Below are 25,081 nucleotides of genomic sequence, written 5' to 3'. Positions count from 1 at the left end.
TGTATAAGATACTAGATGACAAAGTAGGATGTAGCAATATGCAATGTGGCCCCCCTGAGGTGGAAATATAGTGGCCCTCGCCATCATCAAAGTTGCCCACCCCTGGACTAGAGCTTATCTGCACATTTCTAAAGTGACAATTTAAGGACTTTTTAATACCTCTAAAATGACAAATTGAACATTGGCCAAATTGTCAAATATTAGAGGCAGAAATTGTGGAAATAGCAGATCTACATGCTCACAACGCCTCGTGTTGCGAGGTGTTGTGAGCATGTAGATCGGCTATTTTCACAATAGAACCGTGTTATACAAAATGTAATCCATCAACCTCTTAGTGCTCATCAGGGTGGGGGGGTCCCCAGTTCAAATATGATTATTTTGGGGGTCACGGCCTGAAGAGGTTGAGAAGCACTGCCTTATAGGGCCGTAATACACTTACATGAATCAAACATTAAAGATAAGATTGTGTAAACAACATATTAATTTTCATCTGGAACACAAAAGTAACAAAGATAAGATGGTGTAAACAGCATATTAAGTTTCATCTGTAACACAAAATTATGTGGTGGGGGTCCCTGCTTCATCTCTCAGCAAAGGGTCCCTTCTGAAAAACCTACTAGACCCCTGCTAGATAGATACCTTTATTGTCCCAAGGGAGAAAATCAGTTCCCCAGAGGCAGCACAGCAGTTTTAAAGTTACAGAGAAGTAAGAATAAGAAAAGTACAGTTGTGCTACTACAATGTCTACTACAATGAGATTCTTAACCTAATATATGGTTGTACTGTACACAAGGTCTTACACTAAACACCACCTTGTAACCATGTTACATTTTCAGATGACAGATGATTTGTCTACCCAAACATGTTCATGAACAGAACTTGACAACCTACACTCACTCTAAGTGGCATTAATGAATAGGCCTAATAAAGAAAACAAGAAAGAAAGAAATCACATACCATCACATGGGCAGATGCAACAACCCTTGAACCATTCCCATACTTCAGTATTTTCTGGCCATATCCTTTAAGGCCCATTCCCACTGGGCCAGATAACAGATATCTGGAGATATTTCTCCAGATATTTTTCCATGCAAAGTGGATGGTAGATACAGATAAAAAAATATTTGCCACAGATAAAAGTATCTGTGGCAAATATCTGTGGTAGACTTTTTTTTTATCTGTATCTACCATCCACTTTGCATGGAAACATATCTGGAGAAATATCTCCAGATATCTGTTATCTGGCCCAGTGTGAATGGGCCTTTAGCCTCCAACTGGTCTTCTTTCTTTTTGAATTCCCTCCTCTGCAGCATACTGCCGTAGCAGACGGAGCAGGCTTTTCTGGACTTGAAGTTAGGGACCCCGCAATGGGGACAGTCCCTCTCCTGGGGCTTGGTCATGGCTTAGGGAGTAAATGCATGAAACAATATAAGAGTTCGACACATACATGACGTGAAGACATGATGCTTAATTCATGCTAGTACAACTAGTACTTGATTTAGCCTTTTAGCAAGCAGTAAACAGTACAACTGACTGAGCTATGATTTCAAGGCCTACCTATCACAATTAGTAACGGGCAGTCTCTAAATGTAACACTTTTGCCTGAATTTACTAGTTTACAATTTAAGCCTACTATATTTCAAGTAAATACTCAAAATCTGCACAATCTTACCTCCTAGAATGTGTGGTTTAATCACTGAATAAAAGTGTTTGAGGAGAGGACGTGCTTGTTGTCGAGTCGAGTTGATGCAGCGTTTTGGATCACACAGCTGACTTCTAGAGTGGCTGATTAGAAGCTGTGCCGTGACAAACGGGTTGCCAGATCTTGGCTACAGTCCGATCAGAGCACTGAGCACTGATAGTAGAATGAAACTATACTGCGCTAAACAACGGCTGTCATGAAGTTAATAAAACCCGACAGATATGTTGAAAAGGCCAAAAAGTGCTCGCCCAATGGTATTTTTTCCAGACCAATGCGTCTTACAATAGCCCGATTGTGCAGAAAACCACCCAATCTGGCAACACTGGTGCCATACTGAAGCCATACACATGATGGGTAACGTCACAAATTAAAGTTATATTAGTTACCATTTTATCAATCAATCAATCTATCTATCTATCTATCTATCTATCTATCTATCTATCTATCTATCTATCTATCTATCTATCTATCTATCTATCTATCTATCTATCTATCTATCTATCTATCTATCAATCAATCAATCAATCCATCCATCCATCCATCCATCCATCCATCCATCCATCAATCAATCAATCAATCAATCAATCAATCAATCAATCAATCAATCAATCAATCAATCAATCAATCAATCAATCAATCAATCTATCTATCTATCTATCTATCTATCTATCTATCTATCTATCTATCTATCTATCAATCAATCAATCAATCAATCAATCAATCAATCAATCAATCAATCAATCAATCAATCAATCAATCTCATCCATCCATCCATCCATCCATCCATCCATCCATCCATCATTCTATCTATCTCACATAGTTATACAGTAGTAGGCTATTATGTATGCATACAGCATTTTATGTTAGATAAACATTGTCAAGGAAAACACTGCCTATACAGAATATAATACAAACACACATTAGCCCTGAAGTGCATTCTTGTGGGCCTACTGTGTAAATTGGTCAGGGGGTCTTCAACAGACATGCCTTATAAAACCTATTCAAAGATAATGCCATGAGATAGGGTTTAAGGCCCAACACACGTACATCAGAGATCAGACCTATATGATACAAGAACCTAGTGTTCTTTTAACGGATGTCTCCATTCCGACATCCCACCATTCCGACACTAACCCTATACCTAACCCTAACCTCTATGGAAGTGCTGCCACTCCGACAATAAGAAGTCAATGTCGGAATGGCAGAATGTCATTTCATGTAATCCACAGCAGCATGTCTCACCAGAGAAACGGACGTGTTTTGGCCTGGCGGCCTTCCTCAGTGTTTCAAAACTGATTGTACAGGTATTCCAGCCATATGTTGTTATAAGGGTCACTGTATCTCCCAGCACAGTCTCAACAGCATAGAGGAGACAGGGCCATATAGAAGGACATCAGCCCAACTGCCTCTAAACCTGTATCTGCTTCTTTGTGCAAGAAGGGAAGTACACATGACAGAGGCCTTTAAAACCATGACCTCCAGCAGGCTATATGTGCGCTTGTTTCTGACCAAACAATCAGAAACAGTCTCCATAACAACCCAGTTTCTACTTTCTAAGTGGAGAGGTGTAACCATAACAGTGGCATGAGGGCCTGTGCTCACAGCGCTGCATCGTGTGGCACGAGAGAGCACCAGAATTGGCAGGTCCATTCTCTTCAAAGATGAGAGCAGGTTCTATACTGTATACTGGGATGCAAATGTGACAGGCGTGTGAGGGTAGATAGCAGTAGCCTGTCTGCCTGTTTTTAGGTACTGGGATGCAACCCACAGAGCAATTGTGAGAACTTACAGTGGTGTGATTCCCTGGCCTCATGTAGACAGAGTGTGTAGACAATTCCTGGAAAAACAAAAACATTAAAGCCACAGACTGGCCATCTTTTTCACCTGACCTGAATCCAATTGAACATCTGAACCTCCGGACAGCTCCTCTGGACAGTATGCTTTGTGGGTCACACATTGTAATTTTGGGTTGTGCTACATTGACAATGTACACGTGTTCTTTCTCATATTCTGCATATAGATATTCATATTCAATAGTCATTGCATACCAGTTGTTAATGCATTCATAAGTTAATATTTGATCGATTGAAAATCAATAGCCTACTTGAACCATTCATTTAGAGACCCATGCAGTGCAGAGTGCATATCTCTTGTGCCAGAAGGCAAGTACTGGGATGAAATCCTCAGAGATTGAGAGAGCGTACACATATAGTATATTGGATGACAAAGACATTAGGGACATCACCCTCTCATTACTCTCACCTAAATCCAATTGAACACCCATGGAACTACTTTGCCTGTTCATAAAATGTACAGAATGTACCTTTGTAGAGACCCTTTTAAGTTTGTGTTGGGCTCTGGAATAGTGGGTCTCAGCCAGCCCAACTTACAACAGGGTCTCCTTGACCTCTGGGCCCATACATGTGCCATATGGAATCTAGTTCTATGAGTTATCAAATTTGAACTTTCATGCATTTCACCAAACTGGACTTTAGTTTGTGCATTCATGCTCCACCAGAACTATAACTAATGCCTAGCTATTACATAGTAATAGACCAAATGGGGTAATTCATTCTAACTATATTTCTTCTGGACTTAAGGTCCTGCTTTTTGTGTGTCTGGTTGACAGCTGAGAAGATACAGTACTATTTAAGACTAAGATAATGGAGGTTGATCAGCTGTAATAAGCTTATCCAGAATCATAATCACTTTTCAGACCGAACATATATTCATTCATATTCCCTGTTGATACACTGTACATATGCTTATCCAGATACTCAGTTAAAGGCCTGTCAATACTGTACTCATTACAATGTAGTCAATCTCATAATCACTGGTGATCTTCACAAATCCATTCATATATGCATTGGCTATTAGATGTACTGTATGCATATTTGTTGGTGATATATAAAATCTATAATTACAGCCTATTGTCATTCAGACTCAGAGCAGATCTCGTCTACTTGATTATACGTCTTGGTTTTGACCCAGACTCTTACCTGTTCTTACTACTGTTACTTGTGACACATTCATTTAGACCTAGAGAACAATCAAGATTAACTTATATTCTCTCTTAAAGACTGTAGTGACTCCATGAAATATGACTGCTCCAAGTTATGACCAAATCAAGCTGTTTGCATGTACAATTTATTCAGTGATCAATAATTCAATATGCACACATATCACAATAAAAGATTCAATTAAATGAACACAAGACTCTGCACATGTGTTTCCAAAAGTGTGTGTGTGTGTTAGCTGTATTTGTGTTGATGGGTTGTGTATGTGAGTGTGTTCATGTGGTTGGCAGCTGTGTGCCTATCAAAACCTGTACCGTGAAAAATCTTAAATCAAGTACATTGTTGTTTTCTTTTTAACTGTCAAACATTCCTTTTATGATCTCTGTTCAGAATTACGTTTTAACATCTTTATGACTGCAAGGTTGAACATCCCACAGTTATCTCAGAGAGAGAAATAAACAGCCTCATCCCATATTGTTACACTCAGTAAATAAATACTTTTCATACAGTATTATTTATGACACATTGCTCTCAATGAGAACTTGTACTGTTACAACTGTACCTCAACAACTTAGACTATCCCCAATTCGTAAAGGTTCATAAAAAAGGAAACATGGCTTTCAAGGAGTCAATAATGGTAATTTATCTTCAAATGTCTTGAATTTAGCCTTTTTACAGCAAGATATATACAATAACATTTACATATGAGTTAATCTGAAGTAAATAAACACTAAAGCATATTGTCTTCAGGGGTTGACACAAAGGTCTCAGAGGCACTTGCCCGTCGGGCAAGTACAGGTCATGTTTTACTTGCCCAAGGTCATGCCCACTTGCCCTGAAAAGTAAACCGTCCGTTATAAAGGTACAATTTTAATTACTATTTAACACTTATTTCTTTACTTTCTAGGGGCTCTATTATGATCCAGGTCTTATGCCTTATGCCTTAACTTCTTTGCCTTTTTTTTACTATTTTGAAAAACATTTTTAAATACTTCAAATGCTGATCTACATCTGCACGTTGTGAGCTTGCAGATCAGCTATTTGAAATATTTAAAAAAATATGTATATATAGTAAAAAAGGCAAAGAAGTTAAGGCATAAGGCATAAGACCTGGATCATAATAGAGCCCTAAGGCTGTGCGATAAATAATGTCATGCTTCAATACCTCCAAATACCTAAAGGTACATAGCTATGACTGAATATGTCTATGGTTTTACTCTTGTTACATTCCACAGATCAGAAGACAGAGCACGCTGACCATGTTTAGGTGTTTAGACAGATATCTCGTGTTGTGTTTATCGACGGTTGTTGCGTTCCCTCTCAAACAAGCACTTGCCCGGTCGGGCAACCTGAAAGCAAACTCCACCTGCCCCAAAGTTTTAGTTACCTGCCAGGGGCAGGTGGGCAAGCCTTAGTGTCAATGCCTGGTCTTATACCATTGATTCTCAAACTTTTTGGCCTTCAGTATCCCCTTTTCCTGATTGCTGAATCCAAGTACCCCCTTTAATCAACAACAACATTTTGAATAGAAAATACTGACATCAAAAGTCCAGTTTTTATGTCTATATGTTGACAAGGCTGTTTTCTATTTAGTAAAAAAAATATAACTTATTTTGTTTTAAAGGTTTACAGAGCAGTACATTCACTTAGTCGTACATAAAACATAACAGAAAAATAAATGTTTCCAATTTCAAGTACCCCTGCATATCCCTAGGGGTACACGTACCCCAATTTGAGACACACTGTCTTATACAATATAGAAAGCAGAGGGTATAACAATGGACACACAAACACACAAAAAGTCCATTACTGCCACAGGTCCTCTGTCCTTCCAAACTTGAACACCAGACCCCCCATGAAAATGTTAGCATTTTGGAAGAAAATAGCAAAGTCAGGGTAGGTTTTTGAGGCACTACGAAGACTCCAAACAGGATCCACATGGAGGCGATGAGGTTGCCAAAAGCCAGCATGAAGCCGATGAACAGCCAAATAAGAGCACGTCTGTTTCATGCAACCTTCGCTGTAGCCGCCTCCTCTTACTCAGCCATTTGATACAGCATTTATCATGAGAAAGTCCACTGTAGCGATGACTCCACATGTGAAGAACAGAACCCCAGCTGCTATATATACAATGATGTTTCTTCTCTCACCACCAGTCCACATTGCACTCAGAATCTCCACAGCATATTCCGTCCAGGAATCCTGACATGACTTCTCTTTGTGTTTTTATGCGCAGTCCATACACACCCAGTTGGTGTTGGCAGGCCTGTTGCAACGATATTAGTGGCCAATCGATTTAACAAACTATAACCTAAACTGGGCAAAATGGAATCCATTGTTTTTTGGTACAAAATTCGCCTCAACCATGTCACAGACTTCACAGTCAAAGTTGGTGACATTTCAAAACCACAGTAAAAGAGTACCTGTCACTCAAGATAAATAAATCCGCAAAATAGTGTTCCAGTGTGGCAGGCGACAGGCGCTGTTCAACAGTCTACCTCTGAATCAGAGCTTTCAGAATCAGAAGTTAAGAAGAAATCTTCATCTGGATCATCAGTGTCCACAACATCACTGTCATCCGACGATGATAGAGCATTCATGTACAATTTCTGTACATGCCTCTGCAGCTCTCTCACTTCCATCTGCTTTTTGCCAATGAGGCAGGTGCGACCGTTCAAGGCATCCTCTGTTAGATGTTCTAAAAAAGGAACAGTGTGTGTCACTATACAGGCAAGCAACACATTTACAACATAAACATAACATGGTGAAACATGATATAAAAACTTCAAGTAGCACATTTACCTTGCAACGTGTCTTCACTTGGCTGGAACTCTGATAGGACTCTGGCACGGGCCTTGAGAGAATCCCAGTGCTGCTTCATTTCTCTCACAAGGATCACCTTTTCTTCTTGAAGCCTTCGAACAGCCATGACCTTGTCAAAGACTTCCTTTTTGGTGCTGTAATTTACAGAACCTGTAACACAAAGATATGGAAGGTTGAGACCATTGCACAAAGAATGTAGCTGCATAGACAATTTATGTCATTCACATGTATGATTAATCAGTATGAAGTCAGGTACACAGTAACATAAGATGGAAGAATACACACAGGACATTAAATGCGTACCACTTGGTGTAATTTGCCACGGCCAGGGTTTTTCGGTGTCCAGGATACGATCAAAGCACAGTACTTGGTCAGGTGGAACGAGGGTGTTGTATTCTTCCACCATGGCCTGCAAAGTGCTCTTCTGTTTCCTTATTTGTCGGCGGATCCTATGCCGTTGTTTGTTGCTGTCTGAGAGGAAAAAAAAGGGGAAAAAAAGTTTAATTCAAGATCCCTATGACTCAAATATGCTACTCCAAGTGTCTTTTTTTAAAGTTCCCCAGGTTTGGACAGATGTGGGGAAAACTACATCTTCCTGCTGTGCACCTATTGGGCATGGATTCTCCAAAAATATCTTAAATAGGACACATTCATATCCATTGATGCATTTAATGGCATCATAAAGGCTTGAGAGGCCAAATGGTTGAATCGATTTCTTAATGTATTTATTGTGGATTTATATACGGTACATGTGTGTTGCAGATATTTCATTGTGAATGTTTTATAAGAGTGCCATCTTGGCCAATTCTCTCTTGTAAAGGTGGGGGCGACAGTCTGTAACACTGCCTCACAAACACTGGATACAGATAGCTGCTTTATCTTGGTAAATAAGGAAAATGTTTCGGGCAGGGGTCTGAAAAGCCATAAAACATACCATTTTGAGGGTAGATGCTTTGATTTCTTGTTCTGATACTGCTTGCAAGGGTCTCAATCTTCTGGCACAGATTCTGCGGTGTGCTTCGATGATCCGTTTCTCCTGGAAAAAGTGATCCAATACAATGTCAACTTCATTTAAAAAAGGAAAATAATATTCACCAGTAAGACTCCCTAATCGGGAGATAAGTGCCCGCCAGGTCACATGTATTGCTTGAGATGAGAGCAGATGTTGGAGCAGCCTGTGGAGGTTTTGAAAGTAACTGCAACCTGACGGTCGCAATAACTTCGTATGAGATCATGTTTTTAACTTTCTTACCATGTGCCCATTCTTTGACATCTTGCACGAATTCTTCCACTGTGTGTTCCTCCAGTTGAAGTTGGGCTTTCAGGGCTTCCAGGTCTGCCAACTTGACTCGTAAAGCTTTAGAAGTCTAAAATGACAAGCAAAACAATTTCAAAATTCTAATGTGCAAGGTTTAGGCCTATAACAGCAACTCAACTCCTTTTATCGTGCAAAAGTTGCAACGCATGTGGCAAGGCTATAAGCAAGTGTGCAGAGCTGTGTATTTTGAATTAGTTACATGGCCATGAAATAATAGTGTCTGGGTACCTTACGGTATCTTTGAGAAAGGGAGTTAGCCAGGTTGTCACGTTTCTGCTGGTTCCATCTCATGGCCAAAATTGTGAGCATGTCATTGCGTCCTGCAAGCACATAAAGATGAGTTCTGCAACTATTCCATTCCCATGTAATTATGTCATTCAGACTACTGTATACAAAGGTAGAATTATATAGCACCTTCTTTTGACATGTGCTTCGTTGTAACTGCTATCCTGGACAGAAAAGCATTACACTGCTCAACCTCCTCCCCCAATGTGGCACCTGCTCCGTCTTGAAATGCACCACTCCATTTAACCTGGACAGAGATACACACACCTGAATATCAAGGAGATTGATTACAGCCAATACCTTTATCAAGTCTTAAAAGACCCTTTAATTCAACAAAAGATAAATACTGATTCAAAAGGACACAATATCCTTCCACAAGTTCTGTGTAAGTCCAGTACAGGCAGATAAAAACCAGTGAAAACATAACCTCCTTGAAAGCAGAAGATAAATCAGTCCTTGAACTTTTACATGAGTGTTAGTGTATTACAATGCATTGTTACAAGTGGATGTGAAATCCAATAAATGTTCTTTTACCTCACACTTGTGGTCATGATTTTTTGCATGGACCGTGGATAAGAATGGCCTCATAGTCAGAAGAGGCTGGAGCTCTGGACACTTTGCAGACACTTTTTGCAAGTACGGCCAATACTTGCACGTAACATCCATACAAAAGAATGTTATGTCATGCTTGGACGCCAGTTGTTTATGCAAGAACATAGGGTATGCATATATTTCACCCCTAAACATGTTCAACGCCACAAGCAAGACACCGTGTCTGCAGACAGCCAGCTCCAGCCCCTCCTCATCCAGCTTACTCCTGGACCTTTCTGATGTTTCCTTGGCCGCCGACCACTCCCCACCACAAACACCCTTTCCTGGGACCTACATGGTATAAAATTATAATAGACAAAAGCTCTTGTGAAAGGGGAACAATTCTATCTGATATTTTGAGGATTAGAACAAATTATTTTTAAAGCATGTAAAGCAAGTAGTGCCAAAAACATGGCACTACTTAACACCACTAAAATCCCAGGATCTGTATTCTGGGCAATGTTTTGCAGAAGATAGTAGATCGTCAAGCTCACGTGTCGCAATGCAACACATTGTCGATCGGATATTCACTGAAGATATTGTACAACTTTTCATTGAAAATAGCAGAGAGCTTGTCGATCAGCTATTTTTGGTAAATATATTGAATGTAGGGTGAAAATATAAAGTCACTAGTAGTATAGAGCCCTGAGGGACTCCAGTCAATAGTGAATAGGATTTAAGTTGTTAAATTATATGAGAATAATTTACTTAATAATCAGAGAGAAGAACAAGTCATTACCTGTTTGATGTTGGAGTGTATATGAGCCACAAAGCTTGTCACTTCTTCATCATTGGCCATGAATAAACCATCGAAGATGGCTTGGTCCTTGGATCTGAAAAAATAAGTTACATTTAAGATGTTGGACACTCAAAGTTCAAGGTTTTGCCAGACTGATCATGCAGGATCTCTCAAACATTCATGGCAATATGGAGGGGAACGTTAGAGTGATCACATGTAATCAATTATTTTGCTATATCTTGATATTAACAGTGCAGATGTGTACAATACCTTGCTGTACTGTTAAACCTGTAGTGTTTGCGGTTCCCATCAACACAAACCGCAAGCATTGCTGGTGTGCAAGCAGGACAGCGAAATGGTTCCTCCTGGCAGAGGGAATCAATCTCATACTGAACAGCAGCCCATTCAAAAAAACTTTTTTGAAAGCTGTCAGATGAAATTCTCCCAGTCTAGAAAAACAGCAGCAGGTAAAAACAACGGTTTAGCAGCAATGTTCATATCCAAACACTAATATAATTTTACAATGTTTGAAGTGCAGACTGAAGAATTGAGTACTTACGCGGCCAAAGCGAACAGTCCTTTTCTCCAGCATTCTTAAAAAAGCCTGAAGTGACAGCCCTGGTGAGGCCATCTTCATGTCTTCAAAACTATGAAACAAGTCTGCCTCATAAATTGTTGCATAGTTGAGGGTGGCTGGCCAGTAGCCACTTTCTAGAAGGTCTTCCACTTCTGCCTCCCACGAAGCCTGGCACCGCTCACAGGACAGCTGTGGCATGTTGAGATCATACCGTCCTACAAAGTAAAATATACATCCACTGTAATGTTCCGACTGTCAAAGTTACACTGCCATCTTAATCATAACTGTTCAGTAATGATGTTTGACTTGTTTGGAAGTCTATGAACTATAATGAATAAGTCTAGAGTAGGGTTGGGTATCGAAATTAGGTTCAAAGAAGGAACTGAATAAAAAGTGCTGGGTACCGGGCACCCATACGAATGAAGGAATCATAACGGAAGACCGAAGTATGTACAGTGCATGCAGTATGTACCTCTCTCAAAAATGTGTACATGGATGCTGGGGTTAGAGTGGGGGTGCACATAACTGGTGCGCAAGTGTGGTCAAAATAAATGATGTTCGGCAGATCAAACGAAGGGGCGCTATTGCGTACCGGCTGGTACCAACAATGTATTTATTGCGTCACTCAGTATCTAACTCTGGTGTCACATAATTCTAATATCTTCTACTTCTGTAAATTGACTTCAAAATATAAACATTGTTGATCCTATTACAGTGACTATTACAAAGCCATCCATCATGACACTGGCCGGTCAAATGTAAACTGAACACACATAGATTAGGATTAATCGCATGCAGAATGGTGCGTTCTGTTTGAACCTTAGCAGTGACAGGGGAGTGGTTCTTTATCTTATGCTGATTAAAAAATAATGTTGCAGTAATGACAAAAAAAGCAGCAGAACAGCAACTAATGGATTTGTGCTCACACACTTTAACAGTAGTGATGCGCTCAGAACTACACACAGTGTATCTGCAGTCTGGTAAATTGTTGTCAATTAAATAAGCAGTCTGCCAATGTATGGAGTATGTATTTCTGATATTAAGTTCTTGAGGGAGTTGTTGAAAAGGGAAACATCCTTTTTTCAAAAGTGCAGAGGGGGAAAAAATGTATTACCATTTATTGTGACCAAAGCAACTGCCTTCCCTTGGACGACCCTCAGTACCTCTGGTGGACAGCCACAGATTTGGTCAGGCACCCGAATAGGCAAGAATCTCACTGAAAGGAAAGGATAGATGGCTCAATTTCAGGATCCACCAGTTTGATTAGACCAAGGATTAGACCCCATTTTATGGACCCTGTAAAATCACTGTAAAATCTTCATTAAACACTGTCATTCATGCATTCAACACATCACGTTTAGATTACTGCAACATACTTTACACTGTATGGCCTAACCCAGAAATACATCTCCCGTCTGAAACCAGTTCAGAATGTTTCCGGCAGGCTTCTGACCAACACCGGGAAGCTGGACCACATCAACTCTGTCCTGACTACTCTTCACTGGCTTCCAGATGTTTTACGAATTATTTTATCAACTTTTAGGGCTTGAAAGGGTCTTGCACCCCAATATCTTGTTGAGCTCCGTATAACCCTCCCATGCCCTAAGGTCCTCAGGCAGGGCCCTCTTCAAAAAGGTCCCTACAGCTCACCTTGTCACCAAGGATACTCAAGCCTTCTCCTGTCAAGCTCCCAGACTCTGTAATGCTCTACCTATTAGGCCATGGCTATACGGAGCTGGATCTTTCATATATCCCGGTTTTTCAGATATCCACATAAAAAAATATCTAGGTCCACACGAGAAAGATATCTAGGTCTAAAAAAATCTGTGTCCCCAGACCTCCACTGGGGGACAAGCACACACACAGTAAAGTCTTAAGAGATATCCGGGTACCGTGTCTACACGGATCCAGTGAATCGGATATTTTTTTCAATGTCTTCACTTTTTATCCGGTTTAAAAAATATCCAGCTTTGCGGCCAAAATATCCTGCTTTGTGTGGCTGCAAGCCCCAACAGCACAAAAAAATGTCTAGCTTCAGAAATATCCAGCTCCGTGTAGCCAAACTAGCCATGGCCTATATCTATTTGCCTAGACGACACTATCATATCTCTGCTGTCGGGCCAAAACCTCCTAACTCAAAAATGTTAATTTTCAGGAAATTGAGCTGGAGTTAGGATGTTCTTTTTACTATGTTTCATTGGTTCAATATTTTATTTTAACCAACACACAGACGTAAAGGGTGTTCAATAGCACATATTTATGAAAAAAGAGAGGGCCAATCAGGTGGAGTTAGCTGGTTTGGCAAAAATTGTGGAGTTAGGAGGTTTTGTCCCAAGCACTTTTTACTACTTTCCATTGGTTCAATATTATTTTAAACAACACTTAAATGTAAAGGGTATTCAATAGCCCTGATTTATGACACAAAAAAATCTAAAACTTCAAAAATGGAGTTAAGAGGTTTTGCCAAGACAGTGATGATATACTTTAAATATCTTCTAAAAACACATATGTTCAGGAAAGCAACCATCCATATGGCAATATACAGTAGCTTCCAGTTTGTTCTTATATAGCCTAGTCCTAGAAGGACAATATAAGTCACCAGAGCAAAGGACGGGTGTCTTCATTGATTCTAACATAGCTTAAATAGTGTTTGAAGTTACAATGGGTAGGTATAGGAAGGGGCATGTCTGATAATATGAATACCAAATATGTAAATACTAAATCAAGCAACTTAAAAACTGTCTGGGGTACAAACAAAAGCCTAAGACTTTAAAATGACCCCAAACATAATATTTGCATAAATATTGCTTTATGTGACCATTCAAAATGTTTGTTGACTAGGATTCATTTATACATATGTTGTACTTGTAAGTTGGATAATAGCGTCTGTTAAATGCCTACATACTACATAGCAGTTCGAACTTACCACATTGTCTAATAGCCTCATCTAAAACACAACTGGTTGGAGGCAATGGCTGGAAGAAACCAGAGGTCATTGCATCTCGGTTGTGCAGGACAAGAGTCTTGTTGTGCCTTACAATGTCGCATTCAGCACAGAGGAATGGACATGGAAGGCAGGCTCTACATCGGACAGCTGCCGTGTTGGTCCCACAATGGTTGCAGATCCGTGTTGTCACATTCCCCTGTGCTAAGATGCTATTGACAAGGTCTGGTCTCTTTGCCCTCCATCTCTCTGAAAAGAGAGCATTGCGAACACTCCAGTCCATGTTAGCCGGTCTTTGTCCAGTCTCTTCTGGCTCATCAGAGCTACACGTGTACTGCAGAAGATCTTGCAGAAGATGTTCTTCTGCTGTTTTAAAAGAAAGAAATGAGTATATATGTAACATTTGTAAACAAATTACACAAAAACATGGTACTGTAACTCAATTTTAACAATGGGCCTCATTCGTTCTTAAGATGAAATGTAATATTAGACCCACTTAGAAAGTTTTTAAGAAGACTTTGGCATTCACCTATGTTTTCTTTGTGATCTATTCTTGGACAAAATCTGAATCTACGCAAACCGGAGATCATTCTTAAAAGCTGTAATCGTAAAGGGGCTTAAGGGTGGCCTTTGAGTTCTAACGTGTTAGTGGAAAGAAGTTCCAGGGGGGAGACAGCAAAACAAGGAACAGTTTTACCACTATAACGGTATTTTAAACTTTCTTTGAAAATACTTGATCAAGCTGTAATCTCACATTGCAACCCATTACTGCCCATGTTGAGCTTGTAGATTGTCTAATTTCAAAATATTTAGATAAATCTTGCAAAATCTTCCCTGGCAGAAAATATTTTCAGATGGGGGTCTGCAGAATAACCATTACCACCCATGGGGATTGGTGGGAGGCTCCCTATGGTAATTGGGATATGTGGGGCGTCTACCTATTATAATTAGGATTAATTGGCACACCCAGTTACAAGGATTGGGATTCATCATCTTAAGAACATATTAGTTACGAACAATTCTGCCTTTATAAGAAAGTTTCATGAATCTGACTCGACTTCACTTAAGTTAAGAATTCCAGTAGGAGAAGAAAACTAAAAACTAAATACACTAAATATACAATAGACTATGAGCTTATCTTACACATTACACAACATTATACATAGTACAGTATTGGTCGATCCACACTCTAATAAAGAGCCTAACTAATTTAGGTTTGGCACTAGGCGAAACCCAAATATGGTTCGCCTTCCCCCGGTTCGGGGGGGCGTCAACCGACTAAACTCGGCTCCTCAGTGCTACCGAAATGTTGTGACCTTCCGACTTAATTTCGGTACTCAGCGGTGTCTTCTCATTCATTCAGCTCGGCTTCACGTTCACATTCTCGGCTGTGAATCCAAGGAAACAGCAGTCGTTTGGGAGGGAGACACGCCGACTTCCAAATGATTGTGGACGCCGGCGTGTATTGAGTGTTTCATAGCGAATACAGACAGTGCAGCTGGGTCTCGCTCTGGCTGTAGAGTGATGGCAGGCAGGGCGCGACAGACACACACACAGACACACACACACACACACACACACACACACACACAGAGCTTTGGTGCATGTCTTGCTACTCGCCGACCATTTTAAAGAGAAAAGAAAAGCAAAGACACAACTTTGCTAATGTTCCGTGTTGATAGGTTTTCCACGACGAGTTTTGACTGCGTGGTGATAAGCATGCAGCAAGAGAGGCAGCCGCGGCACGTCTATAATGTGAGCTTGTAGATTAAATGTTTTCGACAGAGCTTGAGCGTTTGTGAGAGTGACTGAGAGAGAAAGAAAGAGACCTATGGAACGGACCCCGTGTCCCTGTCACTGGTGCTGCTGCCTGCTGGAGCTGCTACTCACTGGACCTCCAGTCATTCAGCGTGCAGCACGAGGGCCAGTCAGATATGTATCCGCCCTGCAATGCTCATCTATCGGCCACAAACGTTGTCATGCCATGGACCTCCAATATTTAAAAGCGACTTCGGCACTAGCCGTTAAGAAAGTATGGATGAACTCCCCCCGAACCTAAATACTTTCCGGCCGGGGAGCCCTCCCGAACCGAAATTAGTTAGGCTCCTTATTAGAGTGTGAAACGACCCTATATATTGACCTACCATCAAGGACTGTCTCTGAAGCAGGCTCTGGAGCAAAGGACGCCTCTGCATTCGGGTGAGCGGCAGGAGCAGACTTGGAACCGTATGGTTTACCTGTAAAGCAAAAAATATATACCTATTACCTATTAAGCAGTATTTATAATTTCCTGCCATGGCCAAGTTGCTAGAGGGGCCACCTGGTAATTAGAAATGACACAGGTTCGACCCTGAGCTCTTGAACAAATCACCCAAGTATTCACAGAGTGAGGGCTGCTACACTGACTGCTCTATCCCCAAAATGTACATTACATTGTAGGGATGGGACGATATGAACATTTCATATCACGATTATTGTGACAAAAGAAATCATTATTTTACGATATTATCGAGAGAATCTAAATCCATTATCCTGGGGCGCCGTGGAACATTTGACAAAAATAGCAGATCTACAAACTCATAACACGCCGAGTTGCGACGCATTGAGAGCTTGTAGGTCGGCTATTTTTTGGCAAAGACATTTGATAGTGAGTGAAAAAAGACATGTATCAAGTACATATATTATAAGTAAGTTTTACCAATTATAGAGGGTTTAAGTGGTACCGAATAAGCAGCTCGGCAAATAAAAGGTGAATGGATCCCAGAGCATGATGGAGGACGATATCACCATAAATTCAATCTCCACGATACGATTATCGTGAGTGCTTTTGATCACGATAAACGATTATATCGCTTATCGTCCCATCCCTATTACATTACCGGTAGAATAGGCAGTCTGAAATAGGGGTGCCAACAGTTAAAACCAAAGATATTGTGTGATTTGGGCTAAGTAAAACCTTTGGTTAAAAAAAGCTATATATTCTGATAGTTATGACTGTTATACCTATAGTATAGAATGTTCCAAGAAATAATATCCTGAAAGAGTTTTCTCTACTGGTTGGAATACAATTGGCTTGACTTAGCCTCAAGCAGTTAACTTACATGTTATCAATCCACATCTAAATTGCAATACCCTCTATTGACAGCCCATTGACCAAACATAAATCAGAAATGTAATTTAGAAATAGGTGGTGTATGCAGAACGTACAGTGAGTGTAATAACAATGATTGTGTAAGGAAGGGCTGTCTAAAACCATTTAAACATTTAATAGAACATGGCAGGTATTTGTAAGAAAATTACACACTAACCATCTCGACGTCTCCGACTAACAGCTGGTCTCTTGCTTATCACGTTGCCATCGGCATCCCTCTCCCTCCACTTCACTGTCAATGGACGAGGACGAGGTGCCTTCACTGATTGTGGAGGGGGTTCCTCTCCCACAAATTCATCCAAACTTTTGAGGATGGCATCGTCCTCGGCAGTGCCACTCATACTAAAAACAGACAGTGGAAAATAAGAGGGTTAGGCTATACAGTAGCTTGCTTTGCTTCTTTATTAGCTACGGAGTTCACGTATGGTATCGTGACGCCCCACAAGCACTTAAAACTAAACTCCAAACAGCCCAAAATAAACTAATTAGGGTCCTGCTTAACCTTCCCTATCAGACTCACCTCACCGCTACTCACCAGTTAAGAGTGGGGTGGCTCAGAGTAGATGACAGAGTACAGCAACTTGCAATGGGCCTGGTGTACAAGATAAACTACACCACTATGATACCCAAGTACCTGTCAAAATACTTTATAAACATTAAACACCAGAGGCAGCGCCACAGATCACTTCCAACCCAGAGTCAAAACCAACAAAGGGTCAAACTTGTTTTTCTGCTATACCACCAAAATGTGGAAAGCCTTACCGAAGGCCATAAAGGAGTGTGGATCACTAGCATCCTTTAAAATTGCCCTGAAAAACCACTTACAGGCAGCAGCCGTTCGCAACTGGTAAAAAAATGAACCTAGCCCAACCCTACCCTCCCCTGCCCCTTCTTTGTATATACTGTTTGTTTAGACTTACTGTTTTCTTTTTTCTTTTTCTTTACATATCTACTGCATAGTACTGTGTTCTATTTGTCTGTCATTCAATGTTATATGAGATACTTCAATGGTTTCCAGTGGAAATAAGCTTAGTCTTTTCATGGAATTCCTTTTAGTAGACCTTGTACCAGTGAACTGTACCGTCATGAAACTGTACCTTTTCCTATGCAAACTTCTAATAAAGTCTTCAATCAATCAAAGCTAAAGCTAGCCAGGCTATAGTTTGAAGTTGAACGCAATATACTGTACATACAGGCTGATGATGAATACATGAAAGATCGACCCAAACTTCTTTCCCAACGGGTCTGTGGCCTTAAGCTAGATGCAGAATAGACTGAAATCTAATGTTTGCTTCTGGGGGTCCCTGGAACAAAATATTTTGTGATAGGGGTCCATCCGTGGAACAAAATATTTTTAGATGGGGTTCTGCGGCCAAAAACACATTTTGGGGGTCCTTAAACACTGATAAGCCCATTCTACAAATGTCTTCTAAATCCTAACAGTTTTCTGAAAATAAACTTATGTTAATATCATTTTCTCTCAAACTTTGTCATGTCAAGGACCCCCAGAATGATATGTATTTGTCCACGGACCCCCATCGCAAAATATTTTGTTCCAGGGACCCCCAGAAGCAAAGCTTTGATTTTAGTTTATTCTGCATCTAGCTTAAGGCCACAGACCCGTTGGGAAACGAGTTTGGGTCGACTTTGTTTTAAGTCGGCTTTTCCTGTTACCCTGATGATTAATAAGCTGAATTTGCACAAAGTGCACATTGGATTACAATTGCCAACAATATCTTACCTTTAACTTGAGCTGTGTAGATGCAACACAACGTGGTAGTAGTAGTAGTACCGCGGTACTGTGTTCTATCCGTCTGTCTTAAATGTTAAATGAGAAACATAAAGAGATTCCTGTGTATATACGCTGTGAAGTTTACTAGGATCTCCTTTCAGTTGACCTTGTAGCAGCGAACTGTACTGACATGAAACTGTACCTTTTCCTATGCAAACTGACAAAAAATACTTCAATCAAAACGATAGTCCAAGTCCAGAAGAAACGTGGGTCTGTCCATAGATATATATAAGAAGGCTAGATGGCGCAAGGCGGAGTCGGCGGCGTCGTTCACTGGCGGCCATCTTAGGACAGGACCATCCCCCGCGTCCTGCCGTTGTATTGTGCCTGTAAGGTGAGTGATCTGCACACTTAAATACTCTTTACTCTCTGAAATCTTGACCGATTTACTAACGGTTTGGATTATTACAAACATTATTAGCGTGGCTATGAGCTCAGGCTGGTTGACATGTTGAAATTGAAGCTTTTCATTTCGAAAAAAGAGCATGCAGCATAGTTAAGTGACATGGCTGCTTGCACAAGTTCATCAAGACAACAACAATCGAGATTTTCAAATATTATCAGGTTTTCCTGAGACCAATAACGATTTCATGACAACTAATCTTTTGTCTAAATTACATTTCTTTGTGTGGATATTGTTGTATTTTTTAGCTGCAGGCTAAGAGACAAGAAAGAGGCTGTGAGTGAGCTAGACCTATATCTTATTACAAAGTTGACAGCAAAGTTACAATGGTGGGAGAGGCAGAATTACATGATTTCCAAGCGGTTTGGTTTGTTAAAAATATCTTACATTTAGATACATTGATACAGGGAATTGCTGGCTTTTTGTTTACAGAAGTCTGTTGTGAAGATGCCTGATTGTTTTGCTGCCTAATGCCTATGGCTGCTCCAATGAAAGGAGTAGGCCTATCCAAATGGAACCTGTGGGATCACCTGCCACAAATATGACAATATTATATTATAATTAGGATAATCATTATGTACAATACAAGTTCTGCTTCACAGGAACAACAGGGCTGTGAGATAATAACATTGCAAGAGTGTTGTTGACCCTGGCTTTTAGAAATATTTCTACCACCTGTTTACACACTTTTTAACTCTTTTATTGTGGTTGTCTTATTCTCAAAGTTTGCATAGGCTAATGCATACATGCATACATACATAGTGTACATAGGCCTACACACATTCTACATAAATCCTTAGTAGTTCACCCCCAAAACGACTTTTTTTATATAGATTATTCACACCATGGAGACTTGAGTTCAATAATTTCTTTTTGTGTTTGTCACATTCTTCACAAAAAAATGATTATAGTAAATTTACCTCCATTGATTCCGGATGGGGACGAATGCATTTGGGTCCCCTTCCGGAATCAATGAGGGTAAATTTATTGGGGTAATAATAATATTAATAATATTATAATAATCTGTCTACCGCTAATTTCAGGATTTGTTGTGCGACGCTCTTTGAAGAAGCTGTCCTGTGATGTCTGCCGGGCCAGCCTTGTGACCGATGCTGAATCTGCCTGTAAGGACAAGAGCTACCACCTGCTGACCCTGAAAAGCAATGGAGGTCTGGTGATACCATCTGTTCTGAAGGCATGGTGAAGGCAGCAGAGTGGGTCGTTCGCCAGGCATCTGCAGAATCCAGATGAAAACAGCCCATAGGATAGGAGGATAGGTTCAGAGGATGTGTTTTTGCTCAGGCATTGACAGTCACCACCATACACTGATGAAGTTAGTTATGTCCCTGTTTTTTAAGCTGAGGCTGCACCATATTGCTAAAATGACTACCCAAAACAGTCCTTTTTAAAGGCCATTCGCTCAAACTCTGTGTGCACATACGGAAGCCTAATGTTGGCTTCGAGCCAATGTTCCTCAGTGGTTTATACTGTATATATATATATATATATATATATATATATATATATATATATATATATATATATATATATATATATATATATATATATATATATATATATATATATATATATATATATATGTGTGTATGTATGGAAACATTTCATCCACAATTCCATGCTGTATTGATCTGGTACCATAGGAGAGATAACAGGCAAACAATGATCAAATAAAACATTCTTCTACATTCTATAATTGTGTAGTCTTCTTGTAAGTAATGCAGATGTTAAATAATGGGTCATTTTTCCCCCAATGAATGTATTTGAGTCTGGTTTACCTCCTTTTTAGGCTTTACATTTAAAGTTGACTCCAAGCAAGAACGTATGAGCCCATGAGTAGTGCACTGAATGCCATCTGAGAAAAGGAACCCACTGATTTTGCTATTCAGTTAATGCTACAGGTATACTTGATGATGGTAAATCCTGTCTGTCTCTCTACACTGCCACACCACCGCCCTCTCAACAGCCCCCAACAGTTCCAGTCTAACCCCCAACCTCATTGATCATTGTTGAGCTGTTCAATACAATATTGGTCCATTGAACCTTCAAACAGGTGTACTGCATGTAGCCTACTTCAATATCAAGGGCCACCAAAAGCTACCTGTGCAGCATGGGGTTTAACACAAAAAAAAAAGATTATTATATATCATGATTATTGCTGTTATGACTATAGTTGGTATATATTATGTATGTACTCGTCTAGCTGTTAGTGGTCTGATTTCAGAGGGAGGGGAGGATTGGTCATGTTACTGATTGGGAAATGACTTGCAGTTGCAGTGCTGAAATAAAATGTATTATTTTAGTTAAAAAAGAGGTTTATTTGGTTTTGTTATGTCCTTAATAAAATAACCTTGAAGCCCCATCTCTAATCTCATATTTTACAGAATGGCAACATGAGACTATTTTATATGAAATAAATATAAGCCAAATGAGACAGTTTTTTATATTAAATAAATACATTGATACATTTAATACATAATGTATTAAATAATATAAATATTACTAATAATGGAACTATTACATGTTATATTTACAATATAAATACAGTGTGTATAGCTAATTGCTTTACTTTACCTATATACTTAATGTTATTTCATATGGAAATCCATGGTTATAATTATTCTAAGTATACAGTAACGTAGCTACGTTTCTTAGGTTTATAACAAACCAATCCGTTTCAAAATAGGTTGAAAATTGAGCAAGCTCTGGTCATTTAAATAGTTCATGCACTATAGAAATGAATGTTAAACTGGGCGATCGGTCCTGTCCCAAGATGGCCGACCTGTAGCGTCGTCAGTCCCCATTGGCCAACAGCGGGCGTGAGCTATCTAGCCTTTATATATATCTATGGGTCTGTCTGTGTACTGTTTACCACCTATGTGAGGGAGCTGCATTAGCGTTAGCTGCAATAAGACATCCGGTGCCGATCTCTTCAGAATAAGAGTACCCCTGAGGCAATTGAAACATTTTGAAAAACGAATAATTGTCCCATGATATGCCCATGATATGCACATTCAAAATATAGATTAAACATTTAAACGAACACACACAATGCTAATTATGTTTCTGGGTAAAAAAAAGTTTTATTAACATTAGAAAAACATTATAAATGGATAAACACCCTAACCCTAACCCTAAATCAAACACGTATTTTTTAAATACATTTGTGTCTTTAAAATAAACATTATTTAGTAGACTTTTATTTTGAAGGCTGGAGCTTGGTTTATTGCAGCCAGCTCCCAAACCGGAAACGCTAATACAGCTCACTTCACGGACCTCTGTTTACCTCTGTCGCCAAAGAAAACTGAACGTCGCCGTCGCGTGATGATGACGTCGGTCTTAAAATAGGAAATAAAATATTATCGTTTTGCTTACTTTATCCACTCAAAACATAACGTTGGCTCTTGTATTGCACATTATTTGAAAGTATAAAATCACGTTATTTTTACACACAGACAAGAGATGAGGGTTTTATCAAACACAATTGTAGGACATGTTATATCAATCCAGCCACTTGATTGGCCAGCATATATATGCGCGGTGCATGCTGGGTAATCTATTGCTGTTGGATAGTATGCTTTTTCCCAAGTTATTCCTTCACAACTATGACCAACATTTAACAAAAGTTACATTTTTAAATCGGATCTGAGACAAACAGCTTTTTATATATTTTTTGTATTACGAGATTCATTTTGGTCTGTCTCGTTCCATTGCGCATGCGCCAAATACAACCGTCCTGAAAAGGGAATAACTGACGTTTTGGGTCTGCAAAGTCGGACGTTTAGGGCTACTGACTAAACTGCAGAATTTGACGAGCTAGGGGTGAGAACGTGAACGTGTTGGGTGGCAACAACCCCTTACCTAGTGTGCTTAACAAAGTTCTACCTACGTGGTGCCTGTGTATAGAGGCCTCTGTCTTTCCCTGTCCCAAGGCAGTGGCATATACGACAGAATTTACATGAGTAGGTGAAATAACAAAATGGTTAAAAGTTTGCTCTGGGAAATAATTACAAAAACACTACATGACAGGGCTACAACAAAACACAAGACTACAGGGCAGGTGAAATGTTCGGGAGAGAATGAGCTGAGGCGGAGCTCAGCCTTTTATAGGCAGCAGGTGGTGGTGATTGGATGAGGGAGGGGCCAGGTAATGGTTTGATTGACAGCTGATTAGGTGGTGACTTCAGACCTGAGAGTATGAGAGATGGAAGTAGACAGGAGGGAAGGAAGACACAAAAATCCCAGACAAAACTACGTGGAACGTAACATACAGTATAGGTGTTTCAGTATTGAAAGGTATAGTTAGGTATTGGGGTTCACAATAAGGCGACTTATCAAGGACAACAGGAGGTAATCCATCAAATGCATAGAAATAGTCATCTAGGATCATGGCTAAACAAAGAACCTAGCATCAGTCTAAACAGTATGATATCAATAATCAATAATGTGTACATTGAAACTATAAAACTATAGGATGTCAGGTGTACAATGAGCAGGCATCTGTCAACATAACATGCTATCTACATTACATTTTAACCGTTGCATGAACCAGCAGTAAACACTGTATCAAAAACTAGAAAAGTGAGCTCCTCTAAACACACCAGGCCAGGTTGCCTAGAACACGTAGTGGTGTGTCTTAGAATCTTATTTTCTTTCCCCAGCAGAGATGTCTACTAGGCCCAAGACCACCTCTGGTTCCAACAAGGCTGTCCCAGATGCTACAGATGTTCAAGGTAAGAGAAGTGAGCAGACACTCTTATCCATTTAGACCTGAGTCAGATTCTCAAAACCTTACCGTCTTCTAAATCCTTACCAAAGTTCTCTGAAAAACAAAGATTTTTTTTTGCAATATACTCTACATAGCAACAAGCAGCCCAAAAGGGGTTCCCATATTGAAAGGTATAGTTAGGTACAGTATAGGGGTTCCAGTATTGAAAGGTATTGTTAGTTACAGTATAGGGTTCCAGTATTGAAAGGTATAGTTAGGTACAGTATAGAGGTTCTAGTATTGAAAGGTATAGTTAGGTACAGTATAGGGGTTCTAGTATTGAAAGGCATAGTTAGGTACAGTAGAGGGGTTCCAGTATTGAAAGGTATAGTTAGGTATTGGGGTTCCCAATAAGGCGACTTATCAAGGACAACAGGAGGTAATAAATACATCAAATGCATAGAAATAGTCATCTAGGATCATGGCTAAATAAAGAACCTAGCATCAGTCTAAACAGTATGATATCAAAAATCAATAATCTGTACATTGAAACTATACAAACTATAGGATGCCAGGTGTACAATGACCAGGTGTCTACATAACATGCTATCTACATTGCATTTTAACCTTTGCATGAACCAGCAGTAAACACTGTATCAAAAACTAGAAAAGTGAGCTCCTCTAAGCACAGCTCTCCACCAGGCCAGGTTGCCTACCCAGGGACCGAAGGCGTGTATGGAATGGGATCTGAAAAATCTAACTGATACATAATAATAATAATCATCATAATAATTATAATCTTTTAGGTTAACTACTCCATTAATATTAGAGATATATTATTAAAAAAGTCAATATCGGACATCCCTAATTAATGTTTTGCATTTAGTCTCACCCACAACCAAATGTTCATTCCACTTCCAGCTTTTGTCGAGCAACAACGGCGTTTCCTGATTAAGAAAGTGAAAAACATCGACCCCATCCTGGATCTGCTTCTTGAGAATAACGTCATCACC

At 39.8% G+C, this 25,081-nt stretch overlaps 1 protein-coding gene, 1 long non-coding RNA gene and 1 pseudogene across 3 annotated transcripts; all 3 read right to left on the bottom strand.

Moving 5' to 3' along the window:
- Positions 1–5,857: 5,857 nt before the first annotated feature.
- Positions 5,858–6,928, bottom strand: LOC308283489 (transmembrane protein 50A-like; annotated as a pseudogene). Its single transcript has one exon. The product of its transcript is annotated as a transmembrane protein 50A-like (transcript).
- On the bottom strand, positions 6,886–10,849 carry LOC308283488 (uncharacterized protein). The gene is made up of 10 exons (XM_080723929.1): positions 10,746–10,849; positions 10,476–10,569; positions 9,680–10,027; positions 9,275–9,392; positions 9,089–9,180; positions 8,795–8,909; positions 8,477–8,578; positions 7,846–8,013; positions 7,522–7,692; positions 6,886–7,417 (listed from the first exon to the last, which is right to left on the bottom strand). Exons 1-10 carry the CDS (start codon positions 10,802–10,804, stop codon positions 7,206–7,208), a joined length of 1,479 nt encoding a protein of 492 aa, XP_080580055.1. The 5' UTR covers positions 10,805–10,849; the 3' UTR covers positions 6,886–7,205.
- A 14-nt stretch (positions 10,850–10,863) lies between these two features.
- LOC308283486 lies at positions 10,864–12,486 on the bottom strand. Its single transcript, XR_013961925.1, has 3 exons — positions 12,167–12,486; positions 11,035–11,267; positions 10,864–10,924 (listed from the first exon to the last, which is right to left on the bottom strand). It is a non-coding gene; the product is annotated as an uncharacterized lncRNA (long non-coding RNA).
- Positions 12,487–25,081: the final 12,595 nt, after the last annotated feature.

Source organism: Nannobrachium achirus (assembly GCF_963921795.1).
Source record: "Nannobrachium achirus genome assembly, chromosome: 4".
In the NCBI taxonomy this organism is placed as follows: domain Eukaryota; kingdom Metazoa; phylum Chordata; class Actinopteri; order Myctophiformes; family Myctophidae; genus Nannobrachium; species Nannobrachium achirus.
The sequence above is the reverse complement of the archived record's forward strand: the minus strand, read 5'-3'. Positions and strand labels throughout refer to the sequence as shown.